The sequence below is a fragment of the Hirundo rustica genome, chromosome 3 (assembly GCF_015227805.2).
Source record: "Hirundo rustica isolate bHirRus1 chromosome 3, bHirRus1.pri.v3, whole genome shotgun sequence".
NCBI lineage: Eukaryota > Metazoa > Chordata > Aves > Passeriformes > Hirundinidae > Hirundo > Hirundo rustica.
Genome location: NC_053452.1, coordinates 56642165 through 56663787, shown reverse-complemented (window position 1 = coordinate 56663787; position 21623 = coordinate 56642165). Strand labels below are relative to the sequence as shown.

Here is a 21623-nt window from a genome sequence, read left to right as displayed (position 1 = left end):
CCACCTGTCTCCAGCCTGCCCTGAGGACCTAAACTTCCATAAATTTCCAGCAAAATCACTTCCCCTGTCTTAATTGTAAAGGAGAAAGAGCTTATTAAATTTCATACTTATTAGGAAGACCTGCTTTCCTGCTCTGATTATTTTTTTTTTTTTTTTCAGTTTAGAGATCATCCTTTTCTTTTGCTTTAAAGGGAAAAGAAATGCTTTACTTGGGCAGTATTTAATAAGCACTGTTAACTTAGAGAAGTATGAGAAAAAACAGCTTGACAAGCTATTTACTTTTAGTGTGCATTCTGATTACTTTTCCAAATGCTGATAATTTAATTCTTTTATTTTAACTATCTCAGGGAACCTTGAGAGGCCCATTTCTGAGGACTAGATACTTGAATCCTCAGTCTCCACTCACCCCATGGTGCATTCTATTGACAGCTGGAATGTCTGCCAGCTTTCTCTCAAGAGCTCGGCACTGAGGATATGTGGATTTGAAGAAAAGGTGATTTAAGACTGATTTTCATGAATATCACATTCATTAGCTTTTGTGACAAACCAGATAATGGATTTTATCCAGCTTTAAATACTACCCATCAAAGAACTAGTGCTACTTTCCTAAGAAAGCACCAGTGCTGCCCATTGCACTCTGATAATCATAAGATATTGTCCCATAGTTCCACAAAGCATGAGTTCCTAAGCCTTTTCTCCCTCAGAATAAATTATTCTCCAGGACAGAGATGGAATATTTTCATCTTTGACCTCTGCAATAGCAAGTGGTAAAAATGTAAGGGTGTTCTGTGATATTTTGAAGTATAAAAAGGCTCAGATTGGAACATCTTTTCCCATTAAATATTTTTAAAAATATCACCTTCTATTTCAATAAAATAGAGACTGCACTTCTGTATTCTAAACTAGAATAAAAAAAAAGTTCCTGATACACTTTTCCATATTTCCCTTTTCACAGATGTGATGTTTTGAAAAGGTAAAACACTGTGAATGGAGCACATATGTTTTAGACGCCTTGTCCTACGTGTTCAGGGAGGAAAAGAATTAAAAACAAAATTAAAAGCCGAAATAAATTTTTCAAAATCAGTGCTTTTGTTTCAAAGATATTATTTTCTTGCCAGAAGCTTTAACAAAGTCCTGGGGCCTGGGTGACTTTTTTGTACCAGTCCACCTCTAAGTCTTCTACTAGTCTAAAAGTTCTGCTGCAGACAGGCATGGGAAGAAGGATATGGGTTTTGTTTTCCACATACTTATGAACATGTGGCTATAATTTTTTGCATTAAATTGGTTTTGTTTCTATCTTTTCCTTGCTTCCCTGTCCTTCAAACTTTCTACCACAGTTAAATAAAATAAAGCAGCCATGACTATACAAGAAAATATCTTGTATAGACTCACACAAAGCCTTTACACAATTTTTTGATAGCAAACTAACATTGAATATGCCAGGAAAATGTTATTCTTCCAAAGTACTAGAGAGGTGGGAAGTGAAAGAAAGAAAAAAGAAAAAACTGGGTGTTGTTTTTTTTTTTTTTTCCCTCCATTTAGAGCACAGCGTTTGTTAGGAGGATAACACTGAACCCCATAGAGAACAAATATAAATGCAATTTAAAATTGCTCTTAGAACTGGGTCTGCCATTTCATGTTCATGGCATAAGTGACAGAAATATTTTCTCGTGGGCCCAAGTAAACTGTGACACTCTTGCAAGGAAAATGTTCTCTTTAATACAGAAAAATATTTGTATAGCAACTTCATCAGGAAGAAGTTTCAGAGTAATTCACAGCAGTCATAGACAAGTTATAAAAATTGAGGAGAGAGGTTTCTTGCCAAGAGCAACTCTTGTTTACTGCCAAGATGGCAAATACCCTATCTTCCCTGGAATCTCTTGTGTGTGGGAAACTCTCTTCCACAAGTCTTCAGCTGTTTTAATGGTTACATTTTTGGGTAAAGGCCTTTCAGCTCACTCACTTCAATCAAGCTAGAAGTGAAGCTAAGTGATCATCTTCACTTATCCCCTGGGAGCCTTGTCATGTCCACCAGACTGCCATGCTGCTAAGGTCTCTTGCAGGGTAGATGTCAGATCCCTTCTGAGCCTTCTGTGTACAGTAAAAGGAGACAGATTATCAGGCAGCAGAGTGTCCCACAGTTTTCAAATTCACTGAGCACCTTATGAAAGGAAGAGGGGATAAAAAGATATGACTCCTGCTCTGGGTGGGAGACAAAGGAGAAAGCAAAATAAAATTGGCAGAAAAGCCAATCTTCCTGTGCTAGTGCCTGAAGACTTTTTTTGAAGAATGTAATTTACAAGTGTTTGCAAGAGAACAACTAGTTTTATATCTGCTCAGGAAGCTGGAGTAATGGATTATTAAACAGAGTTGGGAGGATGAAATAGCAGACTTACTCCTCTAACCTTGCTGAACAGCTCAAAACTATAAAGTCACAGCTCTAAGTACTAAATGGACAACTCTCTGGAGAAAGCATAATTGAGGCAATTATGGACTGTCATGTTAGAAGACTTACTGCAAATCTTGCAAGTCTCGGGCTACCCAAGTCATTGAAATTATGCCTTGTAAGGAAGCATATTCTTCTCTCCTCTATTGAAATGGAGCTTTGCAGAAGCTTAAAACATGGGGTGATTCAGTCCAGGACCATAGGTACATGACTGGTACTTGTCTGTTAGCTACTTTAATTTGGCAGTCTTCCTGAAATGAGTGCCTAAGGTCTATGTCTGGTCAGTGAAGAGAGGAAGGTCTAGAGAACACAGGGATGTATCATCTTCTTCTGCTGTAAGGGCAAGTGTTTCCTGTTGGGAACTTCAGAAGCACTTTATTTTTTTCCACTGAGGAGGACTAGTGTTTCTTTCACTACTTGAACTCAGAAACAAGTTCAGAGTTTAAACGAGTTGGGCAACATAATGAGCATACCTATTAAAATAAGATAGCCATCTTAACAGTCCTGTTAATCTCCATTCTTTTTCAGTCTGAGCAAACCTTGGTAATAAGTCTTGTTTGTCCCTCTAAACTGAGCAATTTCAGTGCCAATAGATGTACTGAGTCTGGCTGAGATGGAGTTAATATTCTTCATAGGAATCCTTATGGCACTATGTTTTAGATTTTTGACCAAAACAATGTTGGTAACACATTAATGTTATAGCAGTCACTGCACAGCATCAAGGATTTCTCTGTTTCTCACACTGCCTTGTCCGTGGGCTGGCTGGGGGTGCAGAAGAAGCTGTGAGGGGACACAGCTGGGACAGCTGACCACAACTGACCAAAGGGATATTCCATACCACATGACACTGTGATCAGCAGCAGAAGCTGAGGAAGAAAAAGGAAGGATGGAGGTTGAGAGCTGTGTAGCATCTGTTTTCCCAAGTCACGGTAACATGTGACAGACCATGGCTTTCCAGGACACGGCTGAACTGATGGGAAGCTGTGAATGGATTTTTTGTTTTGCTTTACTTGTGCACACAGCTTTGCTTTATCAATTAAACTCTTTACCTCAATGAAAGAATTTTGTCACTTTCGCTTTTCTAATTTCTCTTCTCCATCCTGCTGGTGAGGGGTGTAGTATGCATCTGCTTGGGGCTGAGCTACCTACAAGGATTATCCCATAACAACAGAGAAACCCTCCAAATAGTTGTTATCTTTAAGAAAGATATATTAGAGAAAAACAACAACAAAAAAAAGGTTTTTAGTAAGATGTACAGATTTTTTTTTTTTTTTCTCTTAACAAGTGTCTATTAGGCAAGATAATATTTACTCAAACAAAGGTGTGAATATTTGCCTATGCTCTTTTGCAAACAGAAGACTTAATGCCTACTTTGATTTTGACATGGGGTAGAACAGAAGAAAACAAGCACCATATGATTCACAAAAGATATTTTCAGAATTCTAATGATTTATTTGGATATAGGAACTATTGAACTAACTATCTGAACAGTAAAAAGGGATTTTTTAAAACTAAAATCTGGACATGCTCCTCCCATATCTGTGAATGGTGAAGAAGTTGAGGCAATAAGCAGTTAGTAATGCAAGAGCTATGGTCAGTCACACACAGGTGAAAAACTGAAGAAAATTCTAATCATGATAGAACATTGCCTTCCCCATTAATGAAACCAGCAAGATTTCCAGACAGGCATTTCTTGAGGAATTCATGTTACTCAAATACAAAGACCTGTGGAATTAGGGAAAGCATGTAATTACATTAAGTCCAGAGTCCCTGTTACAATTGTTGATTAGGATTTTCTATTACAGAGAACTACCCTAGAGAATGAATTAGCTAGAACCCCCTATATATGAAAGAATAATAAAGTTAGTTACTTTTTAAAATTTATTATTATTTTTGTATTTTTTTTTAGTGTGGACAACTGAGGCAAGAACAGTAACATACTCTTCCCAGACAGTTTTGATTTACAAAACAAATTTGCCATCACAGTCAGTTACTTCATTTTAGCTGAGATTCTGAAACATTTCATACTGCATTTTTCAAAGTTATGTCCCATCTTTCTTCTAATGGAGTTTCCACTACAGAATCATAGAAGTTAAAGCTGGAAAATACTTTTTGATTTTAGCAAACTATTCCTAACTATTCCTTTGATCACTTGACTTAATCTTGAAAACTAGCTAACAGGATTTCTCCATGCTCTGTCTAACCTATTTTGCAAAAAAAATATCCCAACCTCAAGCCCTTAAAAACCCCGAAAGACAGTAAAAACAATTACTAGAGCAGCTGAAGGTAAATCCTATGTTTTAAATCAACAATTGCTCTATTTTAGGTTTAATATGCATAAGCTGTTTACATATATAATGGTATTGCCTTCTAAGGACTGGAGGCACTCCAAGGGTCACAAGAGCTTCAAAATAGAGTATCATTGTAAAATTTAAGATTTCTTGAGTTGCAGCATGCTTAAAAAATGAAATCAGATGTCATTAAGTTTTAGAAATTATAAAGATATTTTATTGAATACTATTGATATTATATGATTATTATTCATATTCTATTAAGCAAGGCAAAAGCCAACCCTTTCTGTACATGCAAAATGATGGGCTTTATTTTCATTCAGGAAAGAGATGTTGTATTGGGAGTGGATAATTCCATGAAAATATCATCTCTGGGGTTGTTAAAAAATAAGCAGAGTGCTAGGAATGAGTAACAAAACTCAAGAGCAAACACAAAACATGGTGCACCCATGTCTCAACCACAAAGAAGATCTTGTCACACATCTCAGACAGGAAATAGTAGAATAGGAAAGGTAGATAGAGAGATACAAGGTAGGTGAGTAAATAGGACAGATAAGGATAAATCATGGTCTGGGTCAGTTTTGGTATCACAAAGATTAAAATAGAGAAGACTGTGGGGAAAACAAGCAAACAACAACAACAAAAACAGCTGAAGGGAGGTATGAGAGTGCTCTGCAAAATCTTGGCCATCCTGGGAATGATTAGGCACTGTTCTTCAAGAACAAGGAAGCCTCAAATGAAATTAGTTTCTAGTAGGCTAGCACAAATAAAAGGGCATAATACTTCATGAGGTGCACAGTCCATTGAAGAATTTATTGCTAGAGGAAACCCTGGATGCCAAAACTTTAGATGAGTTCAGGAAGTTGCTTCAGAAAATGGTTTGACAAATTAAGGAAATTCCACCAAGGTCTATAAACTGCACAGAAAGGAACTCTGGGCCAGGAAATCCCTAAGCTGCAGATTGGCAATTGTCGTGAGGTGTTTTACTGTGGGTATTTTGAGGAGGTTAATATCTGCTTGTTTTGTCCTTGTCTTGTGGTATCTGATAAAGGTCACTTCCTGAAACAGGATATTGAGGTAAATGAATCTCTGGCCTGTAACAGTATAGCTGATATTGTGCCCTTGTCCCAGAGCAGAGAGAAAAGTGACAAAACACTCTCTCTTTATTTCCTGTTTAATACACTTCCACCTATTTCTCAATATGGATTGAACATACTGCAAAGTAACTTGGTAAAACTTGGGGTCTGGCTCATCCTTGCTCCAAATATACTCCGTCTTCAGGTGAAACTGGAAGTAACAGCCAAGGCAGGTCCACCCTGCTTCTGCCCCCATGATGTGGCAGTATCTTGGAAAAAACCTGTCTCATTTGGTACCTAGTGCATATATGCTGGTATGTATTTTTAAACATACTGCAGCAAATAGCCTCAGATTTTAGACTGCGGCCCGATGGCTGACCGAAGTGAAAATAACATAGATACACAGAGGAATGGTCACTCCAAGAAAGCTAAACTGTCTGGCTAATATGATGTAGAGGCTCTAAACAGTACCGCATGTCATTTACCTTATATTCAATACTGTGTTCATAAAAATAAGAAATAAAGATCTGATGCGTCTCAAGACACTGAGAATTTAAAGCTATTTCTGAAACTGACTTTAAATCTTTGCCTTTAGAAGTGAACTCTTTGTTGAGGAAAAGGACCTCTTTGTTGAGGAAAAGGCAGCCACTAAAATTACGCCACTCCATTTAAAAGATAAATTGGAATTTATTTATAGGATTTATATTAGTAATATAACAGGACACCACATATTCACATTTACGACCATCTCCCTTTTATTCTCCTGAATGTCTAGAACTGCACTATCAAAAGTACAAGCAGAAAAAAAAAGTTTTGAATGCAATCTATAACACAGTCATTATTGAGTCTCTCACTCATAAATATAAGTTTTACACCTGAAATTTCCTCATTTAGTTATGGTTTAAGTAGGATAAATATAGCTTGAATTTACTATTCTTTCCTTTTCCCCATCACAAGATATCCAACCAAACCAGGGAATATTAATATCAATTTTTTAAGTGAAAAGTTAAATTGTGTCTCCTCTCCCCGAACTTAACATGTTCCCAGTGCTTTCCATTCTCATAGTTTACCTGTGGTGGATATGGAAGCAAATATACTACAGGACATACCATGAACAGCTGCAGCAACAGCACCAACAAAAGCAACATGTGTTGTTGGGCCTTTGGTTTCCAGGTGCTTGAGACACAGCTGATGTTCCTTCATTTTGTGACTGCTGCCTCTTTCTCATTTCAGCTACTTCAGTGCCCAAGTGGCTATAAGAACACAGACATAAGAGATGTACAGAATTACTACAGACCGTCATAAATCACATTCACATTTCTACAGCAATGTCTGATAAAACTGGTTCTCACAGCTCACGGCAACAAAAGCACTTGACCATCGACTGAGCGAGCCAAGAAATAGTTCCATTGTGTTAAAGGAGTTTCCAGAAGACCACATCTCAGTGACAGGCTTACGCTCCTGTGCCGCTGAATCACGCCCACTCTCACTGCTTTGGCTGGACTCAGAGAGCTGTTTATTATCAGTGTTTTTAACAGCAAGCCATACAGCTTTTGTAGCACTTGGGAGAGACTGCCTTGTTCCTTACCATAGGATTATCAGAGCTGTTTCCTTCGTACTAAATATATAGCTAAAAATACAGCAGGATGGTTATTTACCTTAAACAGGAGTTGGAAACTGTCTTTTTTTACTTTTTGGTTTCTTTAACCTACGTTGGACCAATGATGTAAGTGATATTATATCAAGGGCAGCTGTCTGGCAAGGGCCAAGATTTTTATATGTCATAATTGAGAGTCTTTCTACTTAAGAGTTATTCTTATTAAATAAAATCAATAATAAATATGTATTTATAAAAGACTTTTCCACCTTTGAGAATATTTTCTGGCCACAGACCTTCTTTGCTCATTGCCAGTTTTTCCTAGGTTTTATTAGGCCAAGATTTTTTTTTTCCTTCCAGTGACTAAAAATATGCAGCTGGAAGTAGCATACTATGCATTATCGAAGTCTTCAAAAGAAGTTAAACATTTACTGCTAAGTTACATTATTTAGGAAGGTTTAGATGTCACGGTCCTTCTAATGACTCACGTCTTTGTACAACAACTATAAGTTTCTCAGAGTAATGGCTAGTAAAACCACATAAATTAGAGTAAAATTTAGTCCTTTTGCCTTTGAAAAAGTACCAACAGATTACTGTGGGGAGGAGCTTGGTCTGAAACAGAAGCAGATAGAGATGGCCTGGTGTGAGCAGCGTGTACCGTGCTCCACACTCCCAGGGCAGCCTGCTACAACCAGGAGTGCTGGGGAAAGGCAAACTCTAATTGATTTGCCACCTGGGTACACCATGCACAGACAAACAAGAGACATGCCACTTCTTCTACAGGCACTCAAGCAGCAGCTGTGAGTTTTCATTCACATGGTTGCTAAAACTTCTGAGGTTTTTATTCTGCAATAGTGTCCTTCTAGACGGCTTACACACAACCACACACAACAAGGATACTAAGCATCAGAACTCACACTCATGCTCTAAAACTCAAGGTTGGTGGTTATTCTGGCTTCTTGCATACCTTCCTTTTCCACGTATACTGTCACTGAGTAGAATCAAGTAATTTCTGAAGTGTTTGGTCAAATCAAACAATGAAGAACCATTTAACTATCACTGGTAGTGCACCTGCTTATGCTGTTGACATTACTTATGGTTTATAGCTGCTCTTGAAAATTAAAATGACATGCAAACAAAACCCACACCTTTTTTTCATGTCAGATGCAAACTTCTGGTGTTTACAAGGGGTGCTCTGGTGTAACTGGATAACTGCCCATATTTTTTCGACAGATAGGAAGGAAGGAAAATTGGTGAAGCATTATATGTAGCTCAGAGAGTAAGTGACTGTATGAAGTCTCTTTCTTCAAATTACAGTGCAGAACTTCTGCTGACTGTGCATGATGCAGCTAAATTATTTCATAGATAGCTGTGCCATGCTGTGAATTGGTATTTTTTCCAGCAAGTTTCGAATAGAACTTTTGTTTCTTTAAAGTAAGATACTGATTCTAGAAATATTTGTACAAAAACAAACAAACAAACAAAAATTATTTTTTTCCAAAACCAGTAAGTTACTCATATTTAGGCGTTTTTTGGGCTGTAATCCCATTCATTCCACCTGTGTACCTGAATATTTTTTCACCATTTTATCTATATATATAAAAAATGTACATTGGCTAGAATATGTGGCACTATAAATAAAGGGGACAGGGTGAAGGTTATCCATTCAGACGATGATGATGACAGTTGGTGACTTCACTGTAGTTTCACAAAAACTTTACCACTCCACAAGATGCTGCTACCACTAAAATAAATATACCTCTTTCTTTCTCCTGCATTCATGGTCACTGATTCCCTCACCTGAGCTGTCCCCCTTCTCTGTGTTGGCACCAGCACTTGTACAGGTACCTGGTGAATCTGATAAAAGAATAGGCATGACTGAAATTTAATCTAGAAGGAAAAGGAAAAAAAAATAGGTTTAACTTGCTTCAAGTGACTTTCTCATTTACCTTGGGAAGATGTGAGCACTTGGACAGAGCAGGGGAGAAAACTGAACATCAGGCAGGCAAGGAGAATTTGGGGACCACTTTCTTCCATTCCTGCTCACACTGTCAACAAGTGATGGTGAAATGGGCGGGAATTATGCAGCTGCAGAAAGGTAAAATCTACAACTGCAGTTCCCAACACACAGAATGTTGTCAGAAGTGGGGTTTCACAGGAATGGTTCACACCTTTAATCCTGCCCAGCAACCTCAACCACTGAAAAGTCTCCAGCATTCATCCTTTGGTATGAACTACTGAGGCCAACTGTTTCAGAGGTTTGCAAGTCTGGCAGGACACAGAATTGTGAGGAAATACAGCTCTCCACTGTGGAGCATTTCAGGAGAAATGGCTTCCTCCAAGGTTGCTCAGAGCCAGTCTAGCCAGTCTTTAGAGCAGAGATGCTTGCTTTGCTATGTTTTAACAGCTCTGGAGTAAGGGGAGGCGCACAACCCATCTCCTTTCTGGCCATGCATTATTTAGTGAAGGAAGAGGGCAGTCCTTGATTGCAGGTAAAGTTATTTTTATCTATTTAGGCTGTATTTGGGGGGAGGGGAAGTAAAAAAAAGAAAGGCATCATAGAGTCACATAGAACGGCGTGGGTTGGAAGGGACCTGAAAGATCATCTGGTTCTAGTCTGCCTGCCATGAGCAGGTTGCTCAATACCCCATCCCACATGGCCTGCTGGGGTGGGGCACCCACAACTTCTCTTGGCAAACTTTTCCAGAGCCTCACCACTCTCACAGTAAAGAATTTTTTTCCTCTCACAGTAAAGATTTTTTTTTCCTGAGGAAGGAAGAGAGGAAGAAAGAGTGAGCATCATCCCCAAATCCTGTATGTACATCCAAGGAGATTCTGGCTCTAGCACAATAAAGCATTAATTGCAAACCCAGCAAAGTGCTGCAGTGGGATATATTTTGAAATGGGTTGTAAACACAGATAATGTACAGTGGGATTATCCTTATCTTCCAAATATAATGGACAAAGATCTTAGTGGCACAGTGGGAAAAAGTTGTATATAATCAATTCTCTCCTTTCCACAGCTGACATCGGTGTTCACTCTGAACCTTGCTGTGTCTCATGGTACAAAGAAAGTGATTTTGCTTGGCATGACTGCTCCCCTGCTCAATAAAAGCATGAGGCTGAAACTCCAAGCAATGGGACAGTGTTCTCAGTGAATAGATGAAGTGTTCACTGGCTTAACTAGTGGCTGAAGTCAAAGTCATCAGCTCTGTTCTTCTGTTTCTGTTACTTTCTCTCAGAGAGCTTTAGGCTGAAGTCTATAAGAAATAGGAAAAAACCCACCCTGTGATGCAAAATTATTACATTTACTGAGGATGTAGTTGAATGGGTGGAAACTTTAGTTTCATGCTTATTTTGGTTGGATTTCATGTTTCCTGTTTTATTTGCAAATACCAGATGCCATCTACGCAAAACAGTAATTGATTCCATTAGATTATTTAGGATGCAGAAGCAGGAATATCTTAATTCTTGACTATATTTAGAGACTGAGTAGACAGAAGGTTTATATTTGGTGCCATGGTCCAAGGCATAAAAAAGAAATTTAGAATCTTTGATTCAGCAAGTCACTCTGCTGAGATGAACAATTTTTCCAAAGTGTGAAAGTTAGTACGTAATTGTAAAGGACTAGAATGTTGTGAACTGATTCTGAGTAGACCTTTTAGAATAGTACAGATAGTACAAGACCTCAGTTTGCCTTTTAGCTTTTTCACCATTTTCACTCTTCCCGAGACCCTCTAGCTTGGCAAAAGTACCGGGTGTTGAAGGTGGGACTTTTGTCCAAGGAAATGCTTTTTCTCCTTGGCACGCTACATATGATCTCTCAGACCATCACAAGGCATTAATTTCTTCTGCTAGTTTTGCATCTGGTTCTTTGCCTCCATTTAGTGGCATGGTTTACTAACTGTGTTATGATTTCTGCTTGTACTGATAGGAAATAGGAATAGTATTCGAGCTTGCTTGACTGACTCATTCTCTTGGAGGTGGGTTGGTATTATGGCCCTTTGAGCAATCCCATAATCATGGAGGACTTCATTTTGCAGAACATCTGCTGGTCCTACTCTGTAGCTGAGGAAAGGAACCCAAGGGTACAGCTGCTGTTTATTTTACCAGTTATGAGACAGGTGGCTTTTATAAGCTGCAGAGCAAGAAAATCTGTGCAACCCTGTGTATATCTTCAATCTCGCAGTGCTGGAAGACCATGAATGCTAAAATACTCTTAGAAATTTGGACTAAGGTTTCCTATTAGTTCTGGAACCAATGGCAGAAGGATCTATTTCTGTGTTTAGATAGTGTAATTACCACTTATTCAACTGGGTTCCCAGGAGTAATTATTACAGAAATCCCCTTGTGCAAAGCGCACTGTCTTGGGAAGACTGCTCAAAAGAAATAACTGATGGAAGAATTATTTGGCTTATTACATTTATACCTGGGAAGCCCTATTGAATACAGACTGTAGTTCCTTCAAATTCCACAGAGTACCTCTAAAAAATAAAAAGAAGGCAATTTCTGAATTGCTGCACTTCCCTGACTCTCTACCTCCTGTAGGATTTGTGCTAAGTTTTAGACAGGTTTTAAAGTGTTTTCCCCAGAGATTCCCAAAGTATTGGACATGGCAAAAAACACAGGCTGCATAATTTCAATCATTTAACTTGATGTCTCTCTTCTGATAAAGAGGGGTTTTGTTTTTTTTTTTTTTAAATATATATATATTTTTTAATAGATATTTTTCCCCTAGCCTCAAAAGGCTGTCATTACAGTACTGCAATTTTCTGAACTTTAGGCACTGGTCCCATCTGGCCCTCTTTGCTTGTTTTGGAGCTTCCCCTTGCACATGACTCCCCTGTAATAATTTCTGTCCCCTTCTTAGCATTGTGAAAGCATTCCCTGGAGAAGCTCCTGTGCTATGAAATCTTAGAAACATCTTGAAACTCCACAGGGGATTGAGAAGAGTTTCTATCTTATCTTCTGGAACCATTATCTAACAGCTGTTTTGAAAGAGAGAGATCATCTAAGAGTGAGGATAAACACACACCATTTTATACAGCAAGGAAGAAGTATTTTGTCTTTGTTGCAGGCAGGACACATAATGGCCAAGATTTTGGGACAGAACTGGTGCAGAATCAGCTAGAGCAATCTGTCCTTTTTCAAAATTTACAACAGGCAAGAAAGATCACCTTGCAAGAGAAAGGTGCAGTCAATGACTTAAGGATATAGAGGGTGATTTACTCTGCAGGCAAGAAACTTAGCCCTTAAAATATCTCCTTTTTTGTGATCTATCACATCAGTTCTCCCACACTGCTGTACTTCTTTTGACTTTGAAAATAAAGGACCCAAACCTCAACTGTGTAGTTTATATAAATTTGTACTTTATATGCCAATTTATTTCAGACCTAGATGTGACTCTATCTATCACTCAACCATACTTGTTTTCATTGTCTTTAGTGGCATTCACTTGATTCTTAACAAGGATTGTTTTTAAGTTTAGGGATTTTGAAAGCCTTTAAAACCTAAGTATTAAGGTAGACAATATCTATTTAAGATCCCATCCAGACTTCACTGTGAGAACCAAAGTGTAGACTGAGGAAAGCTTTGAATCCTGTGGATTCAAGACTTCAAACTACCATTTTAGAATATATTCCATGTATTTGGAAAATCTCAATGTTTATTAGAACACTTCCTTGAATTTTTAAAATGAGTTGTTTGGGAATAATTGGATGGCTTTTACAAGATTTTGATTGGTTGCTTGGGTTTTAATTTCCTAAAATAGCCAGCAGGAGAGTGACAAAGATAACCCTGAAATACTCTTGACTTTTTGTTGTTGTTGTTGTTGTTGTTGTTGTTGTTGTTGTTGCTTTTTTTTCCAAATAGTCAGGTCTTTTTCAGCAGTCAGTCAATTTATAGACCACTTTTTAAACTCAAAACACTAATCAAAAACCCTCAGGGAATGCTGCAATGATCTGTGATGTGCTATTTCTTTTAAATCCAGTGTGATATGCTATCTGTTTTAAATCCACAGGGTTTTTAAGAACAGACATTCTAGAGTAACAGAACTATGCAACACAGTCTGGATACAGCTGCCAGTTAAATAATATCATCGATGCATGTGCTGTACTTGCAATGCAAAGACAGCCCTAACACAACATCGATTTTTTTTATTTGTGCTGTATTAATTCATTTGGAGGAGTGTTTTAAAGGTACCACAAGATAAATGAAGACAGACCACAAGATTTTACCAGCTGTCTCTGAGCTACAAAGATTTCCATGCACCCCTTGCAATGCTGAATGAACAGCAAAATCAAGACAGCAGAACCACAGGCACCCATTTGAGTGCTGCTGACCACTTGACAGCTACCCTACAGCAATGGCACTCACACTACTCACTCTGCACAAGAGAAATCTCCACATGGGTACATTCTCTTTTTGTTGCTAAATCCTGAAAGCCATGCAGTACTTTACAAATAAATTCATACAAAGTAATGGAGAAGAAGGAATCTACCAGAAGAAGGGCAATGGAGTTATCTTGAACATTTGACATCATAGGTTTTGAATACCTGTTGGCTCAGAGAACAGGTTATTGCAAGTTACTGACTTTTGTTTTTGGAGAACTAAGGACTTGAACATCTACAGCAAAATATCTTGCTCTTCATTTAGTTACTGAAACTCAGCAAAAAAGTTTAGGAAGGACGTTGAGATGCTCGAGTGCGTCTAGAGAAGGGCACCGAGGCTGGTGAGGGGCTTGGAGCACAAACCCTGTGAGGAACGACTGAGGGAACTGGGGTTGTTTAGCCTGGAGAAAAGGAGACTCAGAGGTGACCTCATCACTCTCTACAACTTCCTGAAGAGCGGATGTGGTCAGCTGGGGGTTGGTCTCTTTCTTCAGGCAACAACAGACAGAACAAGAGGACACAGTCTCAAGCTGCGACAAGGGAGATAGACGTTGGACATTAGAAAAAAGTTTTTCGCTGAAAGAGTGATAAGATACTGGAATGTTCTGCCTGGGGAGGTGGTGGAGTTACCATCCCTAGAAGTGTTTAAAAAAAGACTGGATGTGGCACTTGGTGTCATGGTCTAGTTGAGGTATTAGAGATGGGTTAGACTCGATGATCTTGAAGGTCTCTTCCAACTTAAAAAATTCTGTATTCTGTGATTCTGTGAAAAAATAAAAAATTCAAGACACGTGATCTACTACTGCCATCTCTCTCCCATCAGGTCTTTTGACCTGGAGATGTAGGACTTTCTAAAGTCTTTCACAGCAAGCCCTGAGAAGGTGATAAAGTGGAAATTCTATCCATTATAGGATAGGATAAAAAGAAAAAAAAATCTAGTGGAAAACTGGCAGAAAGTATTCAGACATTAAATGTTTTATTTAGGGTAGAACACTCTTATGCAAATGTTCATTTAAATTGAAACTGTGCAATTTGGCCGAAGACTATGAAATCCTTGTCTTTTGTACAGTAATATTCTTTTTATGACTTTGCCAGACACCTTCTGTACTCATAAATGATGTCTGAGATTTCTTTTTGTTATGTTATGGTGAACTTGGTATCCTGAAGAAGCTTTGCTTAAATCTTCACATCATCAAGTAGATATATATTTGTGCTTCTGAATCAGATATTCTTGTTCAGTAACAAAACACTAAACCTGACAGTAATGCATTATTGAAAAGTTTGAGATGGCTGCATGTGGTTTTTAAGAAGCTGCACTAAAATTATGATTAAGAGCACTTTACAGTCTTCAGGAACATTTTATAAAAAGCAAAATGTAAAACTCCTCAGGAAACCTTTTATTTATTCTTAAGTGTATTGTTTTTAATAACATTTGTTTGAAAAAGATCTAAAAATCCTGTTTACATGACCTCTATGTAACTATTCATTATAGCTAGCATGGCTTCCACTGACATGAAGCAAGTACACTTTAAAAAGCTGAGAAGATAATTTCCTTACAGTGGGGAAATACAGACCTTGACATATTACTGAGAATAAGTGTTTTGTTAAGATCTCTGACATTCCTCATAAAGAGGACACTAAGAAGACACTTGAGAACCCAGAGAGCTTCATTTTATGCATTAGCGTTGTAATTTCTAAATAAGTTTTCCTGTGCTCAAAGCCTTTTCTGTGTATAAAAAGCCAGCTGTCATTTGGGGGTTATGTGAACTGCAAAGATTCTGTATAAATTTCAGCAGAAATTTAAGAAAAAAGTCATAGGCATAGCACAAGAATTTGTGTCCAACATAGGCTAAACAGATTTGCAGGTGCAATACAAGCGTCAAACAAGCTTTATTGTTGGTGAAGTACTTTTTCTGCAGATAAGACCATTCTGGAAAATTTTTATCTGCAGAAATGGCAACTTTTAATCAAATAAGTGCACATAACTTTTGTGGTGCACATGTTGCTAAGGGCTGAAAGACAAAGGAAAGGATCAGGAAAATTGTTTTAATGTGAGAAGAGCTTTTCTCAAAACCACCTTGGACATGTCTGTAGTCTCTGAAATGACAGAATCCACATTTTCACTGTAAGATGAAGACTTGCGTCCTCTACTACAAAGGCCCTTTATTTTTTCAATTTCCTTTTCAAAATGAAAGTCTCAAATTTTGAACAGGAGCTTCAAAAAGGCTTCCTGACTAGAGGCTTTTTGAAATAAATCAATATTTGGTAGTCATGCTGATTTTAGTTACACTGACTGACTTCTGAGATATCTTCTGACATGATTTCTGTGTGTTCTAGCCCTCCTTTCCTCAGTAACCCTCAAAAGGAAAAAAATAAAATACAACAATAAGTATAAACAAAATTAAGAGATGATGGTGTAGTGAAGGTATTTGTTTAATATGGTATAACAGAGGGAGAGAAGCAGAAGGTGGCATGAAGTCTTAAAGTCTTTCTGATGGCTTGGAACAGTGGGAGAAGGTGAATGCAAGCACTACATTCAGATAGGCTGCTTCCAGCCTGAAAGGCAGGGGCAGGGCTTGTCTAGGTGCCATGCTCTGCTCACATTACAGTTTCTATGAACTTCATGATCATAGAACTAAAAAAATATTTGCCCTTGGCAGAGAGTGGCCAGGCTGGTGCCTACCCACCTGTAGTGAATCTCCACGTCTCTCTCACATGCCTTGCTACTTCTGTTAAACTCATAGCAAGCTCCTGGTACTCGTACTTTTATAGACAGTGCTGATGCTTGCTGCTGAGGAAATAAGAGGAGACCAGTTCTGCTATGTGCAAGGGACGTGCTCTTTTTCACCATGCTGGCACATGCTATTAGAATTAGCTATTAGCCATTGTTGCCATGCTTGGGGAAGTCTTTTTTTTTTGTCTGAAATCCTGTATTTCTACTGTCTGAATCTTCCACCGTACTTGCTTGTTCTGTGTTGAGTGCTGTTTCGTTTACCTGCATGTTTCATATGGCAACACTCATTTTTCCATCTGCTGATACAGAGGTGATCTGCATCACATCCCTCATGGTCTATCACATGTGAGGATTTCCCACTCATTAAAAGAATATGGCCCTCTTCTTCAGTAGCAGAAGGGTTCAGGATGTATGCATGTGCTGGAGTGAGTGCTGTGGACACATACTTCCTCAAGGCTTTGCTACATAGGTGCTCTCCCTCCCCCAAGCTCTGTGTCCCTTACAGCTGTTTTTGGGACATGGCTGGGGCTTCACCAGTGCAGAGAGAGATGGGGGACTGATCACAGCCACCAGCAAGTTACCAGGAAAAAGCTGACTGGAGTGGGAAAATGGGAAGACAATGAAAAAATAAGGATGGAAGAAAAAACCATGAATTTACCTGACTAAATCTTGGGTTAGAACCATTTTGGAGCAAGAAATTAGAGTGGATGTCTGGGACAACACAAACTATATGGCTTGAAAAGCCAAACTTCTAATGGGAGACTTTTTAATATATAGACCAGGCACACAGCTTTCAGCTACTGTGTGTCTTGAACAATATTTATATGCTAACAAAACAAACATTTCAGCAACAACATTGTTGTGGTCAAATATATAAAAATTCTACCTAGATCTGATGGAAAAGACAAGCCATGCCCCAAGCCTAACACACCCCTGTGGGGTGGAAGCCACCAGTCTAGGCCCTGAGGCTGTTTGCATCAAAGGTTCTCTGACAGCAGAGAACAGGGTTTTTAAAAATTATGGCACTATGCTCTTCAAACCTTGATTTGTACTCACCTGCAACAACCCAGGGCAGTGGTACAGGATGCACTCAGCCAATGTGACAGGATTTCATGGGACTATTTGCCTTCTCCTGATCTGTACCAGTGTCCTAGCTCAGTTCATTTCCCATGGCCTCCTTCCCTCTTCTGAGGTCACGTTCTTTGCCTGGCTACGGTGTCTGCCAGCTCTGCTGTGAAACTGATAATCTGCAGAGCAAGAGAGATGTGTGCCTAATGCTGCTGCAGCAAGACTCACTACATCTCACTAGGCAGCACAGAAAATAAAAACAGATTTGCGGACAAAAAAAAAAATGAACAAACCCAAAAGCAGAGTTCCAGGTGAAATCTCCTTGCCACTATAACAGCATTTGAGAGCTTACTGTCTTTTCAGAGAGACAAAGCAAGTTTCCTTTCTCTTGTCCTCATTTTATCCCTTCTCTTGCTGGAAAGGATTCCCATGCAGAAAGCTGCAGCCTCCTTTGTGTACTTCATCACTTGAGCATCTGCCTCAGCTGCCTGAATGCTCACTAGTGTCTTCTTTGTTACCTTGCCTGGAAGAATGGCTACTCCATAGACACTCACAAGAGAACACTTGTAGCACAGTCTCCCTCCTCTAAACTTAGAGGTCTGGTGCAAGCGTGAAGTCTAAAAATATAAAGTCTAAATTAAACAGAAAATACCAGTCTAAGTGGTATCTCTCATTTCATAGAAATTTCCAAAGTACCACACTGAGGCAGAGAGCTTAAGATGTTCTGAAACTACTGTGGAAAACTATTTAGCATATTGTGTGTTGGAGGGGAAGTATGGAGGTTCAGAGAAAGAAAACAAACCAAATTATTTCTTCTCCACTCTTTTCTCTTCCCATGGTCATTTTTTAATGTGTCAGTTTGAAAATACAAAATGCCAACCATCCCAGTAAACAAATTTTTTATAGCAAGCTGTGCATGTATTTTCATATTCACCAACAGCAAAGAAAAATTATGTTTTCCTGCAGAATCTGACAGTTATTGCTGTATGGAAAACTTAATATTGCAAAACAATATAGAAGATTTTATTCCTTTTTTTTCCTCCCATTTTTTACCCTGCCAAGCATGTGAGTTATTTTTTCTATAATTTCTACAAATGCTAAATAAAAAAATTGATAGAAACAATCCATCATTTTTCCTTCTCAGAAAGGATATTTTACTTTAGAGGACAAACAACAATAGTAAGTGATATTTCAGAATTTAATTTGTTCTCCTTTTTCTTTCTATGATGTTTACTTGAAGCAATATGTGCCTAGGGAAGGCTGTGGTCTTACTGCATTTTTTCAAAGCTTAAGGAGAGAAAAAAAAATTGCAAATTATTTGATGACCAGAAAAGAGCAAAATACATCCAAACACAGAAAACCTTTTGAATACCACTTATAAGTGAATTACAAAAGAGTCTTACATAAAAAGGTCTATTTGTAATGCTCTGTTTTTATAAAGTTTAAAGGATGGAACTTTAAACTACTCTTCCATAATATGAAGTTCATGGTTTTTCATAATCTTTTTATTATACCAACGTTTAAAAAAAAAAAAAAAAAAAAAAAAATCTGCTAAACCACAAGGGACGGAAAACATGCTGCAAAAACTTAAAACCTTCAAAATCTTTGGAAACGTGAAAAATTTGTATGAAATTTTCACTTCTATAGTCATATCCGTACATTTACAGGTTCTCTGCTCTCATGCTGAGCATTAACACAGACTGCAATCACTACCTATGTCACTGCACAGCGAGGCAGTAAAGCGGCTCTTCCACCAGAGTATGCAATGAGATAGAGCGAATTGACTTAACTTAAAAAGATAGGTTTTTGAAGATCAGCTGAGAAGACCTCTTGAAACACTGCTGTCACGTGACTGAGTGGAGCTTGATGTGAACGTCTGGTTTAAAATCCCCCTCCCATAAAAGCTCTGTTCATTGGCAGTACAGCCTGATGTCCTTGTTTAATGCTACACAGATGACAGATTTCACAAGGGAAGTTCAGAGGCAGCCTTTTACCCAATATTTCATAACATAAAGAAAACAAAAACAACAAAAAGAAACAAACAAACAACCAAAACAAAAAACAGAAAAAAACCCAGAAAACAAAACAAACAAAAAAAACCCCAAAAAACACCAAACCCAGAGCTTTGCAGAAACAGAAATGCATCCTCTAGCCAGTGAAATATACTTAGGGGGATTTTGCTGAATTTTAGAAAAATAATGTCTGCAATGATAAAAGGACAAGGTGATGTTTTAATTTTAAAGAACTGTGCAAGAGGAGCTCTGGGAAGCCTGTTGACTGTATGTTTAAGTACAGCATTAAGTGGATTAAAAAAAAATGATGGTCATGGCAGATCTGGCCCATCCAGCTATCTGCAACTCCACCTTCCCCACAATTTGCCCTCTCCCAGATACTCAGCTGTGATTCTCTCCACAAAAGCTTCAGTAGAGCCTCTGTCCTTTACTTGGTTTTTTTTTATTTTTTCCAGGCACTTGGCTTAATTTTCTGCCTTTGAGACTGTCTCTGAAAGTGTGACCTGTCATTTGGTTGAAATGGAATGACATACAAGAAATCAGTGGAGAGAGAAAGGCAGACACAGCAAGGATCAGCTGTTGGGAAAACAACATGAAAAGTCAGAAACGAGATGAATGGTGAAAAGCTTTGAGCTCTGGATAGCTCACCACCAAATAATTTCTGTTTTTTCCAGCCACATCCATGATCCAGGAGCTACCTTCAGTCATGGAGGCAAAGAAGAAAGGCTGGAAGAGGGTGTGGAAGGAGACTAGCGCTTGCTCTCTAGCTCAGCTACATTGAATTCAGTGGAGCTAGACCCCTCTGTGGTTTTATTTCCCTGTGTCAGGAGTATTTAGGCTAGATTCAGTCCTGTCAATTGTGCAGTTTCTTCTGCTGCTTTGGGGAGGAGAAACAAGCTATGCAATAAAATTAGAAAATATGGTTGAAGCTACCAAGATTTGCAGCAGGCTAAGGAGAAAGCTTAATGTTAGAAACTACCTAAGTCTCTTTTTAAAAAAGGCAAGAGTTAGAAAAAATTGTTTCTTTAGGCTTTTTTTTAGTCACTTAAGCCATAAAAATTTCATTTTCCATCTGAAGGGCCTCACCTAGCTCTCATTTCAGGTCAAAATATTTCTATTCTGTTTTAATTTGCCTCAGCTGATTCTTTTGAGTCAAAAGGTAGTGTATGCTCTATATTTATATGCAATATGGAATCAGTTGCTTTAAAATCTCTACCATAGCAATTTCTTCTACATTTTCTTCTAAAACCCTTTACAATAAAAGAATAATGAAGCTTTTGTTGAGTGAACAAACTGGAAATTAGGGCACTGTGCTTGTTATGGACTGAGACATATATTTCCTCTTACGAAAAATACAACATGTTCTGTATGATAAGACTTTGAAAAACATCCATATTATTGTAGTACTTTCTGTACTGAATCAGCCCCTAAAATTTCTCTAATTTGAAGCAAAGTGAAGATGAGGCTCTCACTCTGAAGAGAGATCTCTGACGATACTCTAAAACCTTAGGTATAAAAGATTTTAGAAAAATAACCTAAAAAATACAAAAATCACAGAAAACTGCGTGAAATTAATTTTATTACAAAGCTATCTGTGTTTTAAGTATTAGACATAAGGTTGTTTCATAGTAGTGGTTTCTAAGGTTTCAGGATGTGGAGCAGAGATTCCTCTGACATGGTAGTTTTTCACAGAGTAAAAAATATTACATTTGCTACAGCTAAATAAATCCTTATCCTTTGAGACACAAGATGAATATTTAACACAACTGTGGAGCCTCGGAGTTCTACTTTATGTCTTTCCTTGTTGATATCTGAATGGTGTGCAACTAAGTGCAATGACAAGTAAGAACACAAGCCTAAGAGAGGGACATTAAACAATATTTCTCAATATAAGAGACCACTGCTTTGTTTCAAGAGCTCTCAAACGAAATTGTTCTTCCCTGTTAAGTTTTATATTTGACTCAGGCCTCTTGCAAAGTTTTAGTACATTCAGTGAATGCACAACCAAAA

General features: G+C 38.2%; 1 protein-coding gene across 4 annotated transcripts in view; it reads right to left on the bottom strand.

Moving 5' to 3' along the window:
- Positions 1-21623, bottom strand: part of RGS17 (regulator of G protein signaling 17) — a 72785-nt gene that overhangs the window by 23469 nt on the left and 27693 nt on the right. For all 4 annotated transcript variants that reach the window (XM_040060613.2, XM_040060617.2, XM_040060612.2 and 1 more), the window contains exon 2: positions 6923-7066. In XM_040060613.2, coding sequence (XP_039916547.1) covers positions 6923-7041 — 119 coding nt within the window. In that variant the 5' untranslated portion in view covers positions 7042-7066. The remainder of the gene's footprint in view (positions 1-6922; positions 7067-21623) is intronic.